This window comes from Macrotis lagotis, chromosome 4 (assembly GCF_037893015.1).
Source record: "Macrotis lagotis isolate mMagLag1 chromosome 4, bilby.v1.9.chrom.fasta, whole genome shotgun sequence".
NCBI lineage: Eukaryota > Metazoa > Chordata > Mammalia > Peramelemorphia > Peramelidae > Macrotis > Macrotis lagotis.
In genome coordinates this window covers 74,493,254-74,519,083 of record NC_133661.1, presented here as the reverse complement: position 1 = coordinate 74,519,083, position 25,830 = coordinate 74,493,254, and the positions used below count along the sequence as shown (strand labels likewise).

Genomic DNA, 25,830 nt, shown 5'->3' with positions numbered 1-25,830 from the left:
ATATATATACACACAGAGAGAGAGAGAGAGAGAGAGAGAGATTATTGAGCCAAGCACCATGTTTGATTCTGGGATAAAAGATCAAAAAATGGACGCTTCCTGCCTTCAAGGGGTTGATATTCGACAGAGATGAAAAAAGGTATAAAATTAATACAAAAAAATTAGGTAGATGTGATGGTGTGAATGGGGGGAGTCAGAAAGGCTTGTAGGAGATAGCACTTAGGAATGAGGGAAGTCAGAATTCTAAGGGAGGGGGTAGGTGAGGAAGAACATCTTCCTCACCTGGGGAGGATGACCTGAGCCAATGTGAGAGACAGGAGGTTGTAGGTGAAAATCAAGTTTGGAGGTAATATAGAGTAGTGAGGAGTAATGTACCCAGTCTAATAGACTTCAGTGCCAACATATTTTGGAACAGGTCATCCCCTATGACTTAGCAATATCAATTTAGCAGCCATGTGGAATAGAGATAAGAGAAGGAAGACACTGGTTTGGGGTAGGATTAAGTGCCTTGCCCAGGAACACACAGGTAATAAGGATCTGAAGCTAGATTTGAATTCAGGTAATCCTAACTCTAGGATAGATCTAGGAATCTATCCACTTTGCTACCTGCCCCTGGATTCAGTTCTGAAACCCACTCCATAGGAGTGTTTAGCAGACATATCCATTCCCATGCTGAATGTGAAGGCCCTAGTACCTAACATATAGAATGAGTGGAAGAGCACTTTCCTTGCGGTAGGGTCTACTCAAGACCTTGAGGAATCAGCCTCCATATTTGTCTCCACCCACTTTGATGCCTCACAGATTAATCATCATCAAATTCTCCTGACTCCTTTAGCATGACACCTATTGCCCCATGGATATTTGGAGGAGCCCACATCTGTCTATAAAAAGCCAGGGCTAGGAGGAGTCTGTGCAGTATTCATCTCATCTCACTCCTGAGGAACAGACCAAACAGAATCATGCTGGGAGGTTTAGGAAAGCTTGCTGCAGAGGGTCTGGCTCACCGGGCTGAGAATGCTACTGAAGGAGCAGGTGAGTCACATTACACCTGAAAGTACCTCCATCTGAAAGGGGCAGGGGGAGAAGAGGCAAGAGGGCAGTTTAGGGAGTCTGAGGCTCTGGGGCTACTTCCACAGAGAGAGTTTTGTCAGGGTCATCTAGAAGAGGCCACAAACATGACTCTAATTGTCTGGGATGAGAGCTTTATGGGTGTGGGTTTGACATTTTGTTATCTTCCCTTTATTCTACTGCAATGGAAGAAAAGGCACTAGCAACGAATTCTCTATCTACATCTCTCCTACTTTACTCAATTATTACAAGAGAACAAAAAACAAATCATAGAGTATCCTTTCTAGTCTACTTCCTAGAGCTATGTTGGGAAGAGGAAAGGGGGAGTTACGTCAAGTAGGACTAAAATTGCCCTTCCGGTTACTCTGTAGAGGTCTTGTTCTTCCTGGGGAAATGATGGTTTTAGGAAAGACTAGGCCAGTTCAGTTGGTCTCAACCGAAGGAATTCTCTAATTCCCTCCATTCCTCCAACTCTCCTCTCATCTGGTGGGTGTTGCGAGACTGAAGATAATCATTAAAAGCTCCAAAAGGTGGAAGTTTTTGTGAGACTAATTGTAGGACCTGATCAGACTGGCCTCTGGTTGCCACACAAACCTGTTCAACAACAATGCCTGCTGGGGATGCTTTGGTTAATTGGGAACTTGGGACCTGGAAGAAGGAACCACATTGTTAGGGGAGGCACCTGAGTTTGACTGATCTTAAGAGTGCCTAAAAGTTGAACCCAAGGTGACCATCAATGAGTCAAGGATAGACCAAGAAGAGCACCTGATTATCTTTGGACCTTTGATTTCTGGAATGATGGTCCATGGGAGAGCTCTGGGAGCTAAGAGATCTGGTTCTTAGAGCCTCCTAGCTGCAAGACCTTGGGCAAAACACCAGACTAGAAGAAAAGGGGTTGATGGAGGTGATTGCTGCAACCTGTGAATAGCTAAGAATCTGTGAGATAATCATAATAATAGTTCACATTTCATATACCCTATTCATACAATATTTCCCTCATATTAATCAAGGAGGGTGACACTTAAATCCTTTAATAGCTATAAAAGATGACAGACAAGTTGTAAAATGGACTTCCCAAAAATCTTTGATACTCATTGTATTTAAAAAACAATCCTTTCTGCTAATTTTGTAAACAGATATCCAAAAGGATTTTATTTTTACCTTGAAGGAAGTTTTAAGGATTTGTATGTGAAGTTATGACCGATATTCTTCCTATCCCTTCATTGGCCTCAATAACAAATAACTATGAATATTTGAACAAATTAAAAAATGAATTGACAAGATAAATAAAAAGTCATCCTCTATATTAGAACTCAAAGAGGCTGTAAAGGAAGGATCTTATGAAACAGAAAGTCTATTACTGACAGATATTAAACTAGAAAGCTCAGAGATGCTTCTTCAAATCGACAAATGGATTTCAGATGGAAGAGCTTTGAAGTGAACAGACAATCAAATTTCTCTTCGATCCGTCTTTCATTGCTTTTTATAGGGTGTTTTATTGGGGGGAATACTGAGATTTGGGTTGTAAAGGTACAGATTTCCTTCTCCTAAAATTCAGGAGTTAATAAGCTTAGTCTTTGTGCTAAGGACTAAAGATACAAAGAAAGGTGCTGAAAAAGAGTTCCTGTCCTCAAGAAGCTCAAATTTAAAGGGAAAGACAACATGCAAACAACGTATAAACAACTATGAACAGATAGATATACAGGATTAAAGAGAGAGAATCAGCGGACAGAAAGCACTAGTATTAAAGAGGGGCCAGTGGTGGGTAATGGGAAGGATTCTTAGAGAAATTGGGATCAAACTGTGCTTTAAAGTCAGCCAAGGGAAAGAGAGAATTCCAGGCCAGTGAAAATACCTCAAGTCAGAAGATGGAATCTCTTGTCCCATCTGTTCTTTCATGAAGTTCAGCTATTAAAAGATGTAGATGAAAAATGGAGCAGTCATTTTCTCTAGATTTTTCCTGGCCCCCATTAGTATTACAGAAATTCCAAGTGTATAAGTGACCAGTCTTCCATTTCTATCCTTTCTGGTCTATTCATCTTATTTTATCACAGATTCTTAGAATTGGAATAAACCTCAGATACCAATCATCTTGTTGAGTCTGTACCTGAACCACAATCCTTTCTATATCATCTATATCCTTGATAAATGCTCATCCTTTCTTTGTTTGAAGATCTCCAGAGAGAGATGGTCTTTCCCCTCTTTCTCCCAAGGCAGCCCAGGATGTTTTTGGATAGGTCCCAAAGTTAGAAAGGTTTTTCCAAGTCTAAATTTGCCTCTGGCCAACTTCTCCTTACTCCCCTGTTCTATGGAGAGATATAAGTGAATGGGGGAGGCAGCAAGAAGAATAAATAGTAAAATTCGTGCTTTAGGTTCGATTTAGGTGTTTTTTAAAACCAATTTAAATATCAATTCTTGGATCCTGCCTAATAATAAATAAACAGAAGTGACTGAGAACTTGAAATTCAAGATATACACCATTCTCCGACTGCCCACAATTCTGCCTCTGTACTTCTTAAGAGAAATTAGAGAAGCTCATCTATCCCTGATATCAGAGTGATACTTTACATTATTTAGTGCTATAATGTTTATAAAGCTTTTCTTTGAGCAAATTTAACAATTTGTCAAATTTTATAATATATATTTTCCTTGGGTGGGTATTTATTCTCATTTTGGAAAAGGGAAAACTGAGGCTCAGATGTCTTGCTGAACCAGGGTACACCTTTAGGATCATTAAAGTTCTGGAATCATGAAACATTAAAGTTCCAGGCACCAGGAAAACAATTTATAATTTAAAATCAATTATGTAAAAAGAAACAGTTTTGAAAGACTTAGCACAATACAAGGATTGATCTTCTTCCATAGAATTGATGAAGAATGTTACCCACCTTCTGAAAGAAGAAGAGGGGTTAAGGGATAAATATTATTCAGTCAACTCGAATTTATTAAGTAGCAGAAACTATGTAACAGCCACTGTGCTAAGTGCATAGAGAAACAAAGAAAGGCTTACAGTCCATCAAGAAAGACAATATGCAAACAATGATGGACAAACAAGATATAGACAGGATAAATTAGGGGCAGTCTGAAAAGGAAGGCTCAAAAATTAAAGGAAGACTAAGCAAGTCTTCTTGGAGATAGTGGGACTTTAACTGAGACTTGAGATATCAGTAGTTTTTTCTCTGGGTGTGGATGATATTTTCATCCCAATTCTTTTAGAATTGTCTTGGATCCTTGCAGTGCTGAGAAGAGCAAGGTCTACCATAATTAGATCTCTAATATTTTGACATTGGAGTTCTAAATTTAATTCATTATTTTCTTATATCTATTTACCTGTGTTTAATCTCTAACCTCTTAATCTCCAGACTTCTATCACCAACAGCCTATTGGACACATTGAACCAGATATCCCATAGATATCTTAAACTCAACATGACCAAAACGGAATTCCTTGTTTTTTCCCCTACACGTGTACCTCCCCAACTTTAGAGTTTTAGTATGGACTAGTATTGTCAGGGGTTTCAATATTCTTTCAGTCCTCATCCCCATTATAATACAGTAGCACTGGCTGCTTTACTCTTACCTCTTGACCCTAAGTATCATTTTCACTGCCTGTCCCTCACATCTGGAATTTTTTCCTTGCCTAGTCTTCTTGAATCCCTTCAAGTCTGTTAAAATCCTACCTTCTACAAGAAACTTTCATCTTCTCCTCAGTACTCATACTTTCTGCTGATTACCTTCAATTTATCCTTTATATGTTTTATCAGTTGATAAAAGTGTTTATGTACATATAGATAGATGCAAGTATGTATATATACCAGACAAACCTTGTTTGTATAATAACTATTTGCATGTCATCTTTCCCATTAGATTATGAATTCCTTGAGAGTAGGAACTATCTTTTGCTTATCTTTTGCCATTACTTATCATTGTGCCCAATACATAGTTGGTATTTAATAAAGACTTACTGACTCACTAGCTTTTTCAATAAATGGACTTATTTGTGAATTAATCACATTGAATTAGTCTAAAATTAGAGTTGGAAACAAAAGACCTATAAAAATCTTTCCCTGGGAGGTTATTTATATTACATAATATATATTTAATATATTATTCACATTTATTTACTTATGTGTAATTGAACATATTATAATAAGCTTAGGGTTATGCAAAATTGTGGGAATTTATTAACACTTATTTCTGTTTTGTGCTCTCCTTTCTAGTCCACATGGCTGAAGAAGTGGTCAAGGAAGTGGTCAAGGAAGTAGTGGATCATGCTAAAATAGCTGGTGGGAAAGGTATGAAAAATTCTAAACTAGAGAATTTAAGAGTAAACAAAGTCAAATATGAGATAGCAAGGCTAAAGTGGGCTCCTAAAGTCAAATTCTCTTTTCTTCTCAATGGTACCAGCCTTTATTTTGGAGTAATTTTTCTTTTCTTGTTATTCATATCCATGATATTTAAGTCTTTTTTTTTTATAGCCAGAGAGCATGTTACTTAGAAAAATCAATCAGAAAAAAACATACCAGAGAGACAGGCAAATTATATAAGCTTATTTACTTACAATCTACCATAAGACTAAATAGAAGGACTTTGAAGGACAAAAGGATGGAAACAAGGTTGACTTCTCATTGCTGTCTTGGATTCCATTTGGTAAAGAAAAAAAAATCAAGTTAACAGCATCATTTCAGATTAATAGACAATTTGTGGAGTATAATTCATAGGGAACCCACTAGGTCTTATACCATACTACATATAAGAGACTGAACAATATTCATTTATTCATATCTTCTTCTCTTTATCATCAAAAGTTGTTGAAAATGTTATGAAAGCTGCAAAGGAAACTGAAGAAAAAGCTCTAAAGGAGGTGACCAGCACAGTGACCAACACAATAATGCATGCCACTGAAGGATTAAACAAGTTAGGACAATGATCAGCATCACCATCACAGTCTGAGCACAATAAAAAGCATGTGATTTCCATTTTGACTACTGGATTCATTACTTATCATTGGCAAAGAAATTAAGAGAAAGTCTTTTCCTCCCTAATAACAACTCATGGTACAGCAGGAAGAGGACCTGGTTTAAATATTTATGTTTCCACTAAATTTGTGACTTTGGGAGGGCTGGGCAGGATGGTCCCTGAGTTCCCTTTTAGCTATAAATCTATGTACCTCTGAACTCCTATGCATTTGGCCTTCTATGTATTGAAAGTAGGGCAACAGTTTGACGGTGTACAAACAAGTGATTGTGTTTCCCTCCTAGAGAAGTCTTTCTCATATAACTCCTTAAGATTTTCTAGCATAGATGTTAAACATTTCTTAACAAATTTTCAGCTCCAACATATAAACTAGTTAAGCAGCCACCAATACCCCAATATTTGAAGGGGACCTAAGATAATTAATTATATTGCCTAAGGTCTTTAAAACCATTCCTGTTAGCAGATTTCCAGTATTATTTCAATATAATCTGTTAAATATTGAATTATAATCTAACCCTAATTTCAAGAGAGTAGATAGTGTACTGGACTTGGAGTCAGGAAGACTCTAACCTCAGACACACTTAGATGTCACACTAAGCAAGTCATTTACCCTTCCTTTCTTAATTTCCGAAATGGGGATAATAAAAAAAAATAGATTCCACCTTCCAGGGTTGCTGTGAGGATCACATATAATTATACTTATAAAGCACTTTGCAAACCTTAAAGTGTCATTTAATTGCTAGATTATTATTAGAGAATTTGAATTTTCCTTTTACCCATCAAATATACCAGAAGAATTGGAAGATAAATGATTCGGAATCTTTCCTCACCCTCCTACACTTTTAAATTTATTTTGTTAAATATTTCCCAATTTCATTTTTTTGCAAGGCAATGAGGTTAAGTGACTTACCCAAGGTCCAACAGCTAGGTAATCATTGTTTTGAGATGGGTTTTGAATTCAGGTCTTCCTGACTTTAGGGCTGGTGCTCTATCCACCATACCACCTAACTACCCCACTCCTACACTTTTAGAGGGAAACTGTAGCTTGCAAACACTTATTTGGCTGATGACTTTTATTAGAGGTTTTTCATTGCTAAGGACTTTGCAAACTAAGGGTAACTAGGTTATCACCATAATGGATAGAATGCTGGAGTCAGAAAGACTCATCGTGAGTTCAAAAATGACCTTATTAGTATGTAATCTCAAGCAAGTCACTTAAGCTGGATTGCCTCAGTTTCTTCATTTGTTAAATGAGCTGGAGGAGGAAAAGGCAAACCATTACAGTATCTTTGTCAAGAAAATTTCAAATGGAACTAGGAAGAGTTTGACAGGACTCAACAATAATGCAGTCCAAGCTATTTACGGGCAAGCAAAAATTAAATGTCATCAAGGAAATGAATATAGGTCATCTGTGGGAGCCAGTATGATGTAATGATGAAAAGAGCATTGGATTTATAATCAGCCAAACTAGTTTGAGGCCTAATCCTCCTGCACAATAACTGTGAGACCTTGGGCAAGTTTATACACCAGTCTAAATTTATCTGGGGTGTTTGTACTGTATCTCCAAGACTGATTGTGAATGACAAAGGACAAATTATGAGCAAATATTTCAAGCATTTCCCATTTCGTTGGGATATTCCTCCAAAACTTAATTTAAATGTAAACCTCTTTAAATTCTAAACTCCTAAACAATTATTCTGAACCTTGACTTGCTAATCTTTCAGGATCTCTGCAAGTTTTAAATTAACATGAGTAGGAATGTGTTTTTCTTCCCCCTTTTGAAATGTTATGCAGGTTCATAACCATTTCTGTTAAAAAAAAACTTTAGGTAAAATAGAGGATCAATTTGTAGGGATATGATTCACCTTTCCCAGAATAGTATTTCTAGCTTTTTTTTAATCAGTAACTTATTTGCTAAGGGATCAATGAAAAGGACTTTGCCCTGGCACTGTCTAAATGACTGTTTACAGATTTTAATAAAATCCATTACCTGATTAGTTAGCTTCTGTTCAATGTACAAGGTAAGACTGATAAACTGTAATTCATTTGCCATTCAAATGCAAATGCAAAATAGACATCTCAGGAGATCATACATGTGTTCTAATGTAGAGAGTATTTTTTAAGGAGCCAAGGAACTGTTATTCTCCTCCTCCATCCTCACCAAAAAAGCCAACAAAAACTCATTAGCCCCCAGCTTGATCACCCATCTTCTTATATGTGACTTTGGGTAGATTTCAAAAACCAAATCCCTTCATATACTTCTGAACAAGAAAATACTTCCAAGTAGTGGCATCACTAGAGTATGTGCACATCCTCCCTGAAGTCCCTTTGTTTTTGGGGGGGGGTTTTTTAGGTGTTTTTTTTTTTTGCAAGGAAAACACAGTTAAGTGGCTTGCCCAAGGCCATACAGCTAGGTAATTATTAAGTGTCTGAGACCGGATTTGAACCCAGGTACCCCTGACTCCAGGGAGGGTGCTTTATCCACTACACCACCTAGCTGCCCCTCCTGAAGTCCCTTTGAAAGAGGAAGGATTTAATTTAGCCTATCTTGAAGTAGCAGAGTTTTGCCAACCTTAAAGTTCTATATAAAGGCTAGCTGTTATTATTCATTTGCTCAGGAGCTCATTTTTTTTTTTGTTATAATATGCAAACTGTCTACTTACCTCATGGCTAATCAGCTGTAGCCCTTTCTTGCTTTGATGCTGGTGGTCAGTTTCTAAATTGCTCCTGAAACAGCATGCCACAGAATAAATAATTTTAACCTAAAGTAACCTAATGTAATTCCATCGCAAACCTAAAGGGCCCTTTTTCTTAGGCATCTTTCAAAGCACAGTCAGAGCCACAGGATCCCATCAGATGTTCTGGTGGTCAATGCTGAGATTTGATGTGTGCTGTTTATATATTGGTTGAAGGTGTTGCAAGATATTTTTTTCTTTATTTTACTTTATCTTTCAATTACATGCAAAGGTAATTTTCAACCTTGATCCATTTTGCAAATTTATGAGTTCCACATTTTTTTAACCAATCTCCCTTCCCTTCCCCCTCCCCATGGCAACAAACAATCTGGCAAAAGTTGTACCTGTACAGTCATGTTTAACATATTTCCATTTTAGTCATGTTGTGAAAGAGAAATTAGAACAAAGGGGAAAATATGAGAAAGGAAAGACATAAAAGAAATTTTAAAAAGTAAAAATAATATGGCTTTGCTTGTTGCAGGACATTCTACTGATCAAATTAAATGTTTATTACCCTACTCCTATTTTTAAATCTGATGTTTGGATAATGATAATAATAATAATTTTTTTTTAGTTGGCTGCAGCTTCTAAGGGTAAAGGTTAAGATTGTTAAACTCTGTTCAGGCTGGTTTAAAGATAAATAAGTTAATAAAGTTTAGGAGAGTTGTCCAAATCCTAAATACTTGTTTTAAAATGAAAAATTAACAAATCTAATGAAAACTTATCAATTAATTTTAACTACTAGATTTTTATTTGAAACTTGGACCCAAATACTCCAAAATCAACTAAATGTTATACTCTTTCTTGCAAACCTAGGCAATGTAATTATTATAAATCAAACATATTAATGTACCTAGAGAATTATATATCTGTCTCTATATCCAAGTCAATGATAAAAAATATCAACAATTCATATCATAGAAACTTGAGAGACTTCAGAGCTAGTCTAGTTCATTTCTTAGTTGAAGCATGAATTTCTTGTTGATTGTTCAGCCTCCTCTTTAAAAAACCCTCCAGGGACTTAGAACTCATTATCACTCTCAGATTGGTCCATTCTATTTTCAGGCAATTTTCATTATTATACTTAGCCTTAGTTCTTTTGGGGTGACAGGAGAAAGACGTCAAAGTCAAACAAGTCTAAGGCAATATTCATATATACATATACATATATATATATGTATATATTTTCCCCCAATTGTAGGAACACATCATTCTTTAAATAGCTGAAACAGAAAGTCTAAAGTAGTTACAAGTCTTCTCATCATTCTGATAACCTTCCTCTGCATACATCTTCTCAACATTTCTTCTAAGAGATAGTACTCAGAACTAAGTAGACATTATTGAAGAGATTTATAGTGAGACTATCACCTTGCCAGAACATACACACACCCATGTGCTCGAAGACATATTTGTGTTATCAAAGTCATAATGTCAAAGATCAAGTGAGTCAGAATTTCTGAAGGCATCCTTTATCAGAGGAACCCCAAATTCCCACCAGTTCTCTGCCTTTCATCTAATTATTAGGATCTCCTCTATTCTTCTATCCTCTTTCTCCCACTTCCTATCCATGTCATTTATCCTCAACCACCAGTAATTTGTTCCATCCAACATGAAAGCTTCCTCTCCACTGGTGGTATTGGTATACATCACAAACATGCACCACTGCACAGTAGATACCTTCAAAATCACAGTCTCTAACAGTTCAGGAGAACCTAGAGCAGTTTTTTTTTTTTTGGCTAGGCAATGGGGTTAAGTGGCTTGCCCAAGGTCACACAGCTAGGTTAATTATTAATAAATTAGGTTGGATTTGTACTCAGGCCCTCTTGACTCTAGGGCCAGTGTTCTATCCACTGTGCCACCTAGCCACCCCACCTAGAGCAGTTTTTAAAGGGATTGTATGTTTACAATTATTTTTGCTCTTCTGTAGCTGCCTTATGAAAGGGGACCAAGGTTAAAGACCCCAATTCAATTTGGGAAAAATGACAAAAACTCCCATATTTTATTCTCCAAAAAAGATATAGTGTTGGATAATAAAATTAAATAAATGGAATAAAAAGGGAGAGAGTATATAATAGGAGCCAGAATTTCTGTTAGTCCTTTAAAAAGGGTGATCTTTTGAGTAAATATCACTAGCCAAGCTAAGCCATTACTTTATGTGGGTGCTAAATAATGGTTCCCAGGCCAACTACAAATCAAGTAGCATTTATTAATGGCTGGGGTATATAAAGAGTCCCTGGCATCAGGATAATTTTGTTATCCAACAATAATATATCTTTTTGGAGAAAAAAATATCATGGAGTTTTGTCATAAGGCATCTTACAATCTGATGGGAGAGACAACATGCAAACAAGATAAGTAGAGATGAGATATATACACAGAATAAATCAGAGGTAATCTCAGAGGGAAGGCGCTAGCTTAAGGGTAATCAGAACTTTTTTATAGAATGTGGGATTTTAGCTGGAGGAAGTCAGAAGGCAAAGACAATGATGGAAATTCCAGGCAGGAAAGAAAGCAAAAACATCCAGTCAAGAGATGGAGCATCTTATGCAAGAACAGCTAGGAGGCATTGCTGTATGGGGTGGGACCAAAGACTGGAAGGTAGAAGGGGACCAGGTCATGGAGACTAGTGCAGTTTATTTGACCCTGTAAATGACAGGGAACCACTGGAAGTTCATGTGGCAGAACGGGGAGTGGGAGTGAAAGGCGGACACGGTCAGACCTATGCTTGATCAGTAAGAGGAAGATGGACTGGAGTGGGGAGAGACCAAGGCAGAAGCAGAAGCCTATGGCAATAGTAGAGGCATGAGGTGAGGAGGGCCTGGGGGCAGTATAAGAAGGGAAAGTACTTGTAGGGGAGATGGGAATATGAGCAATGTGTTTAAAATGGCCACAACAGTGGCTGAAGCAGGTGCAGTGGAGCTTGATTAGATGTGGATGAGGCCAAGGCCGAGGCCATCCACCGCAGCCTGAGCCATCACCAGACTTTGGTCCTGCCACTGGCCTTCAGATACTCTGGAAGAGAAATGAGGCGGGCAACTTTGTGCAACTCTGACTCACTTAAATCTAGTTCACCCAAGTCAAGCACCCCTTGATGTTGGTTCTCTTCAAAAACAAAGGACAAACAAGGAAAGCAAACTCTTAAGAAACTGCTTGGATGTAGGGCTGAAAACAAGAAGTCAAGGAAGACATATAGGTTGTGGGCTTGGCTAACTGGAAAGATATTCTAATGTTTGTCCTTCATTTTTTTTTTTTAGATTTTTTGCAAGGCAAATGGGGTTAAGTGGCTTGCCCAAGGCCACACAGCTAGGTAATTACTAAGTGTCTGAGACCGGATTTGAACCCAGGAACTCCTGACTCCAGGGCCTGTGCTTCATCCACTGTGCCACCTAGCCGCCCCATTGTCCGTCATTCTTGAACAAGACTGTGAAATCAGAAAGATAATGCTATAACAAGCACATGAATTGGATTTGAATGAGGGGGTGCTGTACTACGTCACCAGCCTCACTCTCTCTTGGGTCCAGTGGCCAGGTAGGAATCAGGACATCTGGAGATGGCTCCGGATGTGAGACAATCCGGGTTATAAGTGCCTTACCTAAGGTAGAGTCAGTAAATGGTGAGGCCAGATTCACACTCCCATCCTCTTGATTCCAAGGCCAGCGCTCTACCCATTGTGCTACCTAGCTGCCCCAATTGTCATTCCATATTATTGTGGTAATATAGAAAAGATGAATTTGAAGAAAAGTTTTGAATACATAGTTTAAGATGTCTGAAGGACAGCTGAAGATGCTAGACAGGGGGTCAGGGTAGAATTTAGGGCTGAGCAGTTAGATCTGAGTCATTTGCATAGATAATAGCTGAGCCCACAGGAGCTAATGAGAACACCAGGCAAAGTATGTGTTGGAGGACACCTACTTTTAGTGAGCATGACTTGGATGACTATTTGCAAAGAGACTGAGATGCTCCTCAGTCAAGTCAGGTAGAACCGGGAAAGATCGATGCCATGAAAACATGGGAAAAATTAAAGAACAAAGGAGGTGGTCAACAGTGTCAAACACGCTTCAAAGAAAAGGCAAGTTCTATTTGGCATTCATATCTTAACTCTGAAGGGAGGAGTTTGGACTGAATGAGTGCAATGCTATGATCCAAAGCTAGACTGCAATTTATTTTTAAATAGAGAGGAAAAGAGACCCAATTACTGAGTCTTCTCAAGGAGTTTAGCCTGAAAGAGAGGATACAAGAGGAGAATAAGCAGGATTGGTTGGATCAAATGATGGGGAAGATGTGGACATAATTGTCAATAGGAGGGAATCAGTCTGTGAGCCTCAGTCAGAGAGAAATGGAAGATTAGTGAGGAATGGGATGATAGAAGCAATTTGAGAAGATGGGAGGGAATGGGATCATGTGTGTGTGCAGAGGGTTTTGCTTTGCCAAGAAGGGTCACCTCATTATGGGAGACAGGGATGTTAATAATGAAGGGATCTGAGAAATGAGACATGAGGAATGGTTGGGTTAGAGGCAGAGGGAGCCACGGATTGCTTTGCTGTAATGAGGGCTTAATTGAAATTATGTTAACAAATTTGTAGTACACCCAGTCATCATGGCTTTCTTCTGAAATGCAGTGGGAAGGAAGATAACAGATGGTGGAGTAATGCCAGGGCAAGATCTTTGATTCATTAAGGAAGCAGGCGACTAGAAAACAGTGGGACAGTCTAGAGTTTAACTGCTTCACCAATGGTCAAGATGGGGAAGGGAAAAGAAAGATAGCCAGTAAACAAGGCATGGCCTGAGGAAAAAACTGAGGGGTGGAGGAACTGGAGATTATAATGGTGACAAAGAATAGAATTAGGGGCCATAAAGCAGAGGAAAAGATGGACCGAAGTTATCATTTTTTAAGTCTGAAGATGGTATTTCAGTTTATGAATATGGAAGTGGAACATTTACGAATGATGGCAAGATCGTAGCTAAGGCAGAGTGGGGGGGGAGAGGTTATGGCAAACAGAAAGTCAAAGAATTGTGAAGTTAGGGTATTTGTGGGAGTATCAATATTGCTGAAATCTATTTTGAGGGCAGGAGAGAATACCTATGAGGCAGGCACTGACAAAGGTAAGAACTTTGGTAGATAATAGCATGCTTAGAGGTGACAAAAGTAAGGAAAGGATTGTGACACCCCTACCACTCTCCATGATTGGAAGGGTATGAGGAAAGTGTTAAGAAGGGCTGGAAATGGTGGCCAAGGATGTCATGTCACCATTGGGGAGTCCAGTCTCAATGAACACCTATCAAATAAACAAGCTCTCAATGAATTTACACTCCAATGAGGGAAGACAACACATAAAAGGGAACTGATGTGGAAAATATGTGTGTGTGTGTATATGTAGAGCAGTTTATTAATAGGAGAATAAAAGACCCCTTTCTCCCATAATGAGGTGACCTTTCTCCTCCTAGGCAAAGGGAGGAAGAAGGTAGCTGGAGCATGATGACAAGATGTGGAATTCCAGGGAGTTGCAGGGGGCCTGGTTGGGTAGATCAGAAAATAAGATGGTGTGACAACTGGAAACAATAGAGTGGGGGATGGAAACCAGCATTTGCACAATGATAGCCAAGATTTCAGAACTGCTGAGATGGGAGGGTGTGATGGAGTGAACTATGCTAATCATTAAGGAATGAGGTCAGGGAGATTATGGAGAGGTGGGGAGGGAGGAGAGTAAAGGAAAGGAAGCAGTTTTGTGAAAGCAGAGAAGCCCAGGAGAAGGAGCCAGTATTCTAGAGGGAGCAATGAGTTATGGGTTCCAGGTAAGATCTCACAAAACACTGAGATGGCATGGGGTGAAAATATCTGAATATACCAAAATATGTGCTTAGATGTGAAATGAAAAAAAAAAAACCATGGAAAAGAAACAGTAGGTTCAAAAAAGGTGAACTTTTAATAACTGCTTTTATCAACCTGTTAAGTCATAGTTACAAAGTAGTTAGAAAAAAACCCCATGAATTTCTGTTGGTTTTTTTTTTTGTTAAAAAAATTGGGGGAGAAGGAGAATTCTTTCACTATATAAATATCTGGCACTTCACTGGGACTCTAGATAAAAGACCTTCCCCAAACAATCCCAAGGAAGTGAACTTGTCCAAAACCAAACCATCAGATTTGATGCAATTATGTGTTAAGGGCCATTTTGTTAGGCTTGATTTTATATTGAGAATGTGAGGTTTCCAAATAAAGAGAAAATACAAAGACTTCCAGAAACTAAGTTATTGGCAGATATTTAGAGGCACCAGTTAAGGGCCCAAATGACAAGGCCAAAACTGTTCCTGGTTAAATTTCATATTTTGATTCATTTTCCAATGAGGCACCATAATACCTAATAATCTGATTATATCTCAAAGCAAAACAAACCAAAAAAGCCCCACTTAATTTTTATTATGATTAAGTTTAAATGGGCAATGTCAGGATTATATTTAGCAAAGTTCAGAATATTTTTAAATGTTAAAAGAAAAATAAGCCCCATTCATTGGTCAAGTTATAAAGAGAAGAACTTGACTATTATGATGGATTTTAATTTTTTTGGATAACTACACAGTTGATAAACTATAAATGATACTGTTCTTTTCAGGTTATAAAAATACTAGCTTCTTTCATCCACATTTATAGGCATTTCACTGCTTGAGTCAAGGTTAGGTTTGATAAATGATTAAAGGCAAATTCTATTACAGCAGCATGGTTTTGTTTTTTTCCCCCCATTAAAAAGGGAGGAAATGTTGACTAAAAAGAAACAGTCTATAATTCTGCAACAAGTCAAATGGAGGTATTTTGCTGATGTAAAAAGTAACACTCTAACTCCCTGCCACTCCATGGCCGATCCATGTGCTGACAGTGACACAGCACCAGTTAAATAAGGCCCTCTGGAAAGTCTCAAGCAAAGTTACAGCATTCGCCAAAACTGTGATGAGTAGGTCAGGTGAGTTAGCTGCCTGCTAACCTGAGCCACTGGACACCTGCTTGCTGGGGGGCTGGTTCCTGAGGGGGAGAGGCAGCCCCAAGAGCAGATCAAGGCTGCACACACACACCAGGAGAAGGCATTTTACTGAGAAGCAAAATACACCAAATGGCCCTCAACTGAATGAACTAGTTATTGTTAGACCCAAGAGTCTACATATATCTAGTCTGAGTTTAAAAAGAATTAAAGACTAATTTGGACTGAAACTTGTTGGAAGTGTCCACTACAGTAAATCATGAGGGAAAACATATTTCTGTGGTTACATGTAAACTTGTGAGAGGCTGGAAGAGGGTGGAGAAGAGGAGACGAAGAGAATTCCACAAGAGCCAGCAGGTTGACTCCTTTATGTGATGGTCAAACCAGCCTCATTATACACTTTGAAGATTTTCTCGATTGCATTGACATAAGCAGCAGTTCTCAAGTCCAGCCCCAAGTTATACTTCATGGCAGTGCGCATAATTTGCTGAAATATAGAGTGGGAAATTTGTCAAAATAAGCAACAATGACATTTACACTTAAAAAGCCCGTATAGCAAATAGGACATACAACAAGCTTGTTGCTATGCAACCTTGATTAGCCTAATGACATAAAATAACTTTACTGAAGTAAAGAGTAAAATTATTCTAACATCTATTTTTTTTTTATTTGAGAATCTTATCTGTTGATAGACTCTTTTGGACCCCATTTAGGGTTTTCTTGGCAAAGCTAACAGAGTGATTTGCTATTTCCTTCTCCAAACTCATTTACAAATGAGGAAACTGAAGCAGACAGCATTAAGGGATGTGCCCAGCCAGGTTCACTCAGCTGGTAAGTGTCTGAAGCCAGATTTTAACTCAGGAGGCTTCCTGTCTCCAGGCCTAGCACTCTAGCCACTGTACCATCAAGTTGAGCTGCTGCATAATGCAAACAACTAAATTTTATGAAAACTAGATGTTCCTGCAAATATTTATACCATGTTTACTTTAAGGGTCCATGGTTGTAGGCACTTTGATTTGGATATTCTCATTTAGGCCAAAAATTAGAAAATGAAGAAAAATAAATAGAAGCCTATGACTCCCATGTCACTTCCCACCCTCATCCCCAGAGCTAATGTGGAATTCACACATTTAGGAATAATCTAAGCTTCCTCATGTTTCAATCTTCTTTTGTCTATAGCCATTAGGGCTTGAAACCAAATTGAGCTCTGGAATGTTCACTGCCAGACTTGTGGCCTTTTCAACCTGGTACATGTGTGCTGGCTCGACAACAAAATCATTTCAATGCCCATGATAATTTTTTCCCCCTAATAAATGGCACTGACATTTCAGGGTTAAGTAGTATAGGATACATAGACTTTATGAGTGTGTTGGGGTGGGTGGGTGGGAGTGTAAACACAGGTGCAAAGCAGGTTTAGATGGACTCCTCAGTATAATTATGCAAAATCAATAGTCAAAACTACGAACTAGTCTTTCTTTCTGCATACGTACCCGGGCAGAACGCTCCATAGTGTATGCTAACCCGGAGTGTACGATGTCTTTCTCAGAAGCTCCCTACAAAGAGAGAAAAATAAATTTAACAAAACAATTCTTCTGCTACCAAATAAAAAGCAACATGTTCACCTCTAAGTATATTGGAACAAAAGTATGAATCAACACTTGGTTATGAGAAACCATGATTAAAAAAAATGATGAAAACTGTTTTTAATTAAATGAATGGGGTCAAAACAGGGAGGGAACAGTCATGATTAAAGTCAGGGAGTTTTCTTTAAACATCTTTGTTACAGTTTTTAGAAGAAGGCACCTGAGGCTTGAAGGCCCTCTGCACAAGTCTAAACTACCAACAGGGAAAGCCTATTCTAAAGGAGCAGAGGCCCACATGCTCTCTACCAGCATCCTGTAGAACGAATGAAGGCCTCTCTCATGTGGAAATTCTGCACATCAGATAGAGGGCTACTTTACAAATGAGGCAGCAGCCATGGGGAGATCCTGATCAGGGTCCTGGACAGGCTACTACTTTCTGCCCTGTCTCGGGGCCTGTCCTCTGAGGGACAGGAAGTGGAAGGAGTTCCACAATGATAAATCTGATTGGATTACAAGGTATTTTCACATTCATCTTCAGATCTTCAGGGACTGTATTCTAGAAGGTAACGATCAACCTCATTTCATAGATGAGATCTGAGGTTCAGAAGTAGACCTTCTGGGGATGGCTAGGTGGTGCAATGGTTAGAGCGCCAGCCCTGGAATCAGGAGTCCCTGAGTTCAAATCCAGCCTCAGACACTTAATAACTACCTAGCTGTGTGGCCTTGGGCAAGCCACTTAATCCCATTGCCTTGCAAAAAAAAAAAAACTAAAAAAAAGAAAAAAAAGTAGGCCTTCTGGACACGTGGTTTGGGACAAGTGGAGGAGGACTTGGTCCACTCAGCTCTGCCCTGTGGCTTCTCTGACAATAGGAGAGGATGCTGTTAGGTTTGATGTCCATTTTATACCATCTTAAATACTATGGCTCGGGTGAGGTGGGGGGAGGAGGTTAAAGTTTATGATCATATAAATAATGATAATTTTCTTTCAAAATAGTTTCCTGTTTAAGAATTTTTCATTTTTTTTTTAAATTGAGAAAGCCTATCATGAGTATGCTTGGTGCTAAAGGCACTACATAAATACACTGCAAGAATGGATCACAGAACTACATACTCCTATTAAATCAGCTCTAGCCCTACTATTTTCTTGAAAAACCTGAGCTATTCCTGCGCAGAGTCAGGAGCATAAATGGTATATGTATGGGACTAGAGAATTCACTCCACACTTAGAACACACTCAGGTTGTGGGTGCAAGTTATCAAAGTCATCATCACCTTAATTTACCTAGAATATAAATTTCCAATCATTTCCAGTTCACTGGGCCCAAGTGCCAAGAATCAACAATGCAAAAGATGATCCTGCTAAAGTTACTTACTGATATCCTGTCCTGGAACTCTGCCGTGGGCACAACTGGAATAGCACCACCATGCTTGCCAAACTTCCTTTCTAAACTTTCTTGAACAGACACTGGGGAAAAAAGGAAATCAAGAAGGAACGGGAGGAAAGAAATAGAAGACAAATGGACAATGACATAATTAAAAAGTCAACATGGAAATTCAAAATTCTTAAACATGATTATTTTCTGTTCTTTTTATCTATCCCACTAATATTTTATCAAAGATTTAATATTTTGTCAAAGTTCCTACACAAATTTGAACTTAGAAAATAAACAAAATCTTTCTAAAAAAAAAAACCACCAAACAAATTTGAACTTAAGAGGTATATTTTTTTTAGGGGTTTTTTTTTCAAGGCAAACGGGGTTAAGTGGCTTGCCCAAGGCCACACAGCTAGGTAATTATTAAATGTCTGAGACCAGATTTGAACCCAGGTACTCCTGACTCCAGGGCCAGTGCTTTATCTACTATGCCACCTAGCCGCCCCATACTAAAGGTATCTTAACAAGTCTAATAGGAAGGCTGAAAACAATGTTTTCATCCAAACTTCAGGAGACAAAGTGACAGCAAATTCCTATTCTTGGAACTAACTTCAGCACCAATGTTGTTTTTCATTGAAGATGCAGATCTAGTCTTAGTCTAACCTAATGGGAAATCTATACAATTAACTCTCAAGTTTAGTCTTTCCAGGACTTTCAAGAATCCTTGCCTAAAAATGAGGAAAGGCCAAAGCCAGTGGTCCAGTTCTGTTCTAAGAACAGCTGCTGCCATTTTGCTCTCAACCATCTTAGGCTGTGACCTTTAAACAACTGGGAGTCATATGTCCCTCAGCTAGTCTTCACAGTTAAATATGTTATTTATTTAATATCATTTACATTTAATACCATCTATCCAATCTTCCTCACTGGGCCATGTCAAGAGTAAACTTTTATTTTTTTCCTCTCAAATTAAATTTCTCCAACTTTATGAAGACTAAGTGTAAAAAGTCTAAAGACAAGCTCAATGAGCATTCTAACGACCCTCTATTTGGCACCAAGATTCTTCAGCACTTACTGAGCAGGTGGTAGTTTGAATCCCTTTCATATTTAAATGTCAGACGGCCATAGCTGACATGGTTGAGATTTTTCAGCCATTCAAAGTATGACACTGTCACTCCTCCAGCATTCAAGAAGAGATCCTAGGTAGAAAAACATATCACCCATCAGCAATTCATCTGTGCATATAGAACGTGGTCATAATGAATATGGATAGAAGCAGGAGAATTCCAGAGCTGAAGGGGATGGATCCATCACCCTTTGTCAACAGGTCTTACCTCTCTGTTAGCAGTATTACAAATATTCTGACATCAACTCTGCCAAGCCTTTCTCCTCTTGTCAGCAACTGTAGATATTTTCTAAACTTATGGCAAGTATGATTCTTATTTTTGCGTCACTGAACCATTTCATTCAGAATCCAGTTTCTGTCACCACCACCCAGACCAGATTGATTAAAGGACCCTGACGCACATTCCAAGCCCAGAAGCAGTGGACTCATATTAGATGGTGCCGGAGCCTCAGATAATCCAGGAGGTCCCTGAGCTTTCATTTTAAAGCTGAAGAAATTAGGGGAAATATAACCTACCTTGATAATCCACAGTGATTTTTAATAACTTTTAAAAAAATTTTATTTATTTAAGGCAATGGGGCTAAGTGTTGCCCAAGGTCAAACAGCTAGGGAATACTTAAGTGTCTGAGACTGGATTTGAACACAGGTCCTCCTGACTTCAGGGCTGGTACTCTATGAACTGTGCCACTTTTACCTGCCCTAATTTTTTATAACTTTAAAAAGCTAGAGTTTTAAAAATTAAAAGTTTGTGCTAATCCTAATCCTACCAACTTCTTTTGTGAATCTTCCTTTTGCTCTCTGTAGACATGAAAATCTCCACTACTTGTACAAGTGCTGGAATAAATTAAAAACAATGATAACAAAAAGACAACAGAATCAACAACCTACAGGCACAACCAGAACATTCCTCTCCAGGAAAATCTTGTCTGCCTCTGGGGTTGTGGGTCCATTGGCACCCTCAGCAATGATCTAAAAAAGGAGAGCCACAGGAAAATTGTCACACAAACACAATTTACCAAGGAGGGAACTTTATTCTGCTCCTACCATTCTTTTAAATGTTAATAATAATAGATTTAAAGTTGACTTTTGCAAGATCCCCTTTAATATTATAGCTTTCAAAGAAAAGACTTTTGATAAGTGTTAAGATAACCATTTGTACGCTTTGAGAAGATCTAAATGTAATCTTTCATGAAGCTATTAATAATTTTAGTCCATGTTAATAAAATCTAATCAAATATTTCTTTCTTTTTATGGGGAGGAAAGTTAGGGAAGTAGGTGGTTAAAATGGGATTTTCTTTCTTTTAAAAAAATTCTAATTCATATCTTCAGTTTTTATATCAGTTTACAAATACATCCCTTCCTGTGCCCATATAGAGTTGTCCTTTATAGTGAAGGAAAAAAAAAAGGAGGGGAGAAAAGCAACTTAACCAAATGCATCAGACAGCAAGAGAATCTTAATAGTAGAAGGCAGCAATCCACACCTATAATTACCTATTGCTGAAATGACAGAAAAGGAGGGGGGAAGAGGTAGCATTTGTAGCAAAGGAGGTGGGATACAACCGAGTATGGATCATCTTACCTTTGCTTTGATTCTGGGTGCATTGGACTTTGTCAATTGTTTCTCACCGGCAGCAGGGATAAGTATGTCACATTCTGCTTCCAAAATGCTTCCCTCATAAGGCTTTGCCTTGGGGAAGCCAACAATTGTTCCATGTTGCTGGAGAGTAAACAGTTGCATTAGAATTCTACCATAACATCCTTAACTCAAAAGTACTACCACTTATCCCCAATAACATAAGAATGATTCTATATGCAATGATAAATGTTTGTAAGCAAGCACCTCTAAAGGACACTCTAAATAAAACTAATTCCTTATGGAAAGATGCTTAAAATGATTGTGCAAGCATAACCTATTTCAGATTGCTTGCTGTCTCAAGGAGGGAAAAAATTTTACAAAAATGAATGTTGAAAATTATCTCTACATATAATTAGAATAAAATAAAATTAAGATAAAACCAAACAAACCTAGAACTCGTTCCTCTAAGTAACTATGTCTCCAAGTACATGGAGACAGAAAAATCTTTCAGAGACTTTAACAAATCATTCCCAAGGGTGACATACCAATTTATAATCTTCTAGCTCCTTGGGGTCAATGCCATCTTTATTCCATATGCTGCCATCAATTTCACCAACACCAACACATTTAGCACCAAAACGATGTAAATACCTCATTGAATGAAGGCCTACATTACCAAAACCCTGTGAACAAATGGAAGCAGAGACATTGAATAGTATGCCCTCTGTCACACAACTAGTCAATGACTCAAGTGTAAGGAAAAGGGATGAATCTTCCTTATGACTTGTACAAAGGAAGATGAAAGCTAAACAGAAATCAAGTAAATCTATTTTTTGTTTAAAAATAGATACCTATTGACATACACATATAAAATTCAAGGGGGGGGGGGGAGAAGAGAGAGAGAGAGAAGGGTAAAATCTTTCTTTTTCCAAAGTTTAATGACTAAAAATGTAATATTTTAAGGAATGTGTGCCTCAATCTGAAGGATGATACACTATGATCAAGTAGGATTTATTCCAGGAATGTAGAGTTGGTTCAATATTAGGAAAACTTAGTATAATTAATTATATCAATAACAAACCTATCTGAAATCATGATTATATCAATAGATACTGAAAAAGCTTTTGACAAAATACAGCACCTATTCCTACTAAAAACACTAGAGAGTGTAGGAACAAATGGCCTGTTCTTAGAATAATAAGCAGTATCTATCTGAAACCATCAACAAGCATTATATTCAATGGGGATAGGCTAGAGGCATTCCCAATAAGATCAGGAGTGAAACAAGGATGCCCATTATCACCACTACTATTCAATATTGTATTAGAAATGTTAGCTTCACCAATAAGAGAAGAGAATGAAATTGAAGGAATTAGAATTGTGAAGGAAGAGACAAAACTCTCACTCTGCAGATGACATGATGGTTTACCTAGAGAATCCCCCCCCCCAAAAAATCAAACTACTAGAAATAATTAGCAACTTTAGTAAAGTCTCAGGATATAAAATAAACCCTCATAAATCCTCAATATTTCTATACATGACTAACAAGATACAACAGAAAGAGCTAGAAAGAGAAATCTCATTCATAGTAACCTCAGACAATATAAAATACCTGGGAGTCTATCTGCCAAGGCAGACTCAAAAACTTTTTGAAAACAATTACAAAACAGTTCTCATACAAATAAAATCAGATTTAAATAACTGGGGAAATATCAACTGCTCATGGATAGGTCAAGCTAATATAATAAAAATGAAAATTCTACCAAAACTAAACTACTTGTTGAATGCCCTACCAATCAAAACTCCAAAAAATTACTTTAACGAGTTAGAAAAAGTTCTAAGTAAACTCATATGGAGAAGTAAAGTCAAGAATTTCCAGAGATTCAATGAAAAAAAATGCAAAAGAAGGTGGCTTAGCTTTACCAGACCTAAAATTATATTATAAAGCCTCAGTCATCAAAATTGTCTGGTACTGGCTAAGAAATAGAGTGGTGGATCAGTGGAATAGACTGGTGCAATAGCAGATGATTATAGTAATCTGCTGTTTGATAAACCCAAAGAGTCCAGCTATTGGGATAAAAACTCTTCAATAAAAACTGTTGGGGGAAATTTTAAGTTAGTATGGAAGAAGCTTGGATTAGACCAACACCTCACATCCCTACACCAAGATAAGATCCCAATGGATACAGGATCTAGACATAAAAAACAGTATCATATGGGGGTGGCTAGGTGGTGTAGTGGATAAAGCACAGGCCCTGGAGTCAGGAGTACCTGGGTTCAAATCTGGTCTCAGACACTTAATAATGACCTAGCTGTGTGGCCTTGGGCAAGCCACTCAACCCCATTTGCCTTGCAAAAACCTATAAAAAAACAAAACAAAAAAAACAACAATACTATAAGCAAACTAGAAGATCAAGGACTAGTTTACTTGTCAGTTCTATGGAAAGGGAAGCAGTTTATGACCAAAGAAGAGATGGAGAAAATCATTAAAAACAAACTAGATGACTTTGATTATATTAAAAGCTTTTGGACAGACTGTAACCACTGTAACCAATTATATTAAAAGCTTTTGGACAGACTATAACCACTGTAACCAAGATCAAAAGAAATGTTGTAAATTGGGAAATAATTTTTAAAACTAGTATTTCTGACAAAGGACTCATCTCTAAAATATACAGAGAACTGAGTCTATTTATTTATTTATTTATTTATTATTTGTTAATTTATTAACAAATAAATAGACAAATAAATAAATAAATTGACTTACCCAAGGCCACACAGCTAGGTTATTATTAAGTGTCTGAGACCAGATTTGAACTCAGGTACTCCTGACTCCACAGCCAGTGCTCTATGCACTGTGCCACCTAGTGGCCCCTACTGAGTCAAATTTTTTAAAAAAATAAAAGCGATTTCCAGCACCAGAATGAGTGAGGAGTACCCGCCTCAGAGCAGCCCTGCAGTGGGAATCGGGGGAAACCAGCCTGCACCTCCAGAGCACAACCCACAGACTGTAAGGGGGTCAGAAATCTCTCTGCTCTCCCTGGGGCAGGACTCTGCTGTTTGCCTACACTCTGATCCAGGTTGCAGCTTGACCTTCCATACTAAGACATGAGGGCCCTCTTCACAGCTCCAGGACAGAGGGAAGCAACTATGGTCATCTACATATCAAAGCACAGGCAAGGGAGCATAAGACCTTGGAGGAATAAAGGTCCCAGGGGGGAGTCCCAAAACTCCCCAAAGCAGGTGTCCCAATAATACTCAAAAGCTCAGGAAGCACCCCAAAACCAGGCACAGGCTGGAGAAATGAGTAAACAGTGAAAAAAGAGGAACACCATTGAGAAATACTTTGCTTATGATCCCAAGAAGGATCATAACACTCAATCTGAAGATGAAGTACAAGCTCCTGCATCTAAAGACTCCAAGAAAAAAATGGAAATTGGGCTCTGGCTATGACAGAGCTCAAAACAAACAGATTTTGAAAATCAATTAAGGGAGATACATTTCAAAAAGTTCTTGAGGAGAAGAATGCTTTAAAAAGCAGAATTGGCCATATGGAAAAGAAGAAATCTCTCTGAGGGAAAAGAAATCCTTCAGATGTAGAATGGAGCTAAAGGAAGCTGATGACTTTATGAGAAGTCAAGACACACCAAAAGAATGAAAAATTAGAAGAAAATGTGAAACATTTCATTGAAAAAACTGATCTGGAAAATAGATTCAGGAAAGATAATTTAAAAATTATTGGGCTATCTGAAAGTCACAACCAGGAAAAGAGCCTTGACCTCCTTTTCATTTTTATTTAGAAAGATTTTATTACTTTGAGTTTTACAATTCCCCCCCCACTCTTGCTTCTCTTTCCCCACCCCCCACAGAAGGCATTCTATTAGTCTTTACATTGTTTTCATGTTATGTATTGATCTCAGTTAAATGTGATGACAGAGAAATCATATCCTTAAGGAAGAAAAATAAAGTATGAGATAGCAAAATTACATAATAAGATAATGATTTTTTGTTTTCCTGATTTGAAGGTAATAGTCGTTTTGACCTCATTTTTAAAGACATCCTACAGGAAAATTGCCCTGGTATCCTAGAAGCTGAGGGCAAAATAGAAATTGAGAGAACCCACTGATCTCCCCCGGAAATAAATAAATAAATAAAGCCAAACCCCCCCCCCCCCCCACAGGAATATTATAGCCAAGTTCCAGCACTCCCAAGTCAAAGAAAATATTACAAGCAGCCAGAAGGACACAATTCAAGTATCATGGTGCAGCAGTCAGGATCACACAGGACTTAGCAGCAACTACATTAAGGGCTCATAGGGCCTGGAATATAATATTCCAGAAGGCAAAAGAGCTTAGAATGCAACCGACAATCAATTACCCAGCAAAACTGAATGTCCTCTTCCAGGGAAAAAGATGGACTTTCAGCGAAC

General features: G+C 38.0%; 2 protein-coding genes across 2 annotated transcripts in view; one reads left to right on the top strand and one right to left on the bottom strand.

The window, feature by feature from the left end:
- Positions 1-898: 898 nt before the first annotated feature.
- Positions 899-6,046, top strand: FAM25A (family with sequence similarity 25 member A). Its single transcript, XM_074233160.1, has 3 exons — positions 899-1,032; positions 5,288-5,362; positions 5,876-6,046. Exons 1-3 carry the CDS (start codon positions 960-962, stop codon positions 5,995-5,997), a joined length of 270 nt encoding a protein of 89 aa, XP_074089261.1. The 5' UTR covers positions 899-959; the 3' UTR covers positions 5,998-6,046.
- Positions 6,047-14,680: 8,634 nt separating this feature from the next.
- GLUD1 (glutamate dehydrogenase 1) overlaps positions 14,681-25,830 on the bottom strand; it is a 41,996-nt gene continuing 30,846 nt past the window's right edge. The window contains exons 7-13 of the mRNA XM_074233159.1: positions 21,947-22,084; positions 21,405-21,542; positions 20,714-20,794; positions 19,775-19,898; positions 18,703-18,794; positions 17,238-17,300; positions 14,681-16,234 (exon numbers count right to left, since the gene is read on the bottom strand). Coding sequence (XP_074089260.1) covers positions 16,115-16,234; positions 17,238-17,300; positions 18,703-18,794; positions 19,775-19,898; positions 20,714-20,794; positions 21,405-21,542; positions 21,947-22,084 — 756 coding nt within the window. The 3' untranslated portion in view covers positions 14,681-16,114. The remainder of the gene's footprint in view (positions 16,235-17,237; positions 17,301-18,702; positions 18,795-19,774; positions 19,899-20,713; positions 20,795-21,404; positions 21,543-21,946; positions 22,085-25,830) is intronic.

Bases quoted from the DNA above. Each gene is read 5' to 3' on its own strand.
- FAM25A (XM_074233160.1), top strand. From the start codon at position 960: ATGCTGGGAGGTTTAGGAAAGCTTGCTGCAGAGGGTCTGGCTCACCGG. The intron at 1,033-5,287 runs GTGAGTCACATT...TCTCCTTTCTAG, and splicing joins GAATGCTACTGAAGGAGCAG to TCCACATGGCTGAAGAAGTG. The intron at 5,363-5,875 runs GTATGAAAAATT...TATCATCAAAAG, and splicing joins TAAAATAGCTGGTGGGAAAG to TTGTTGAAAATGTTATGAAA.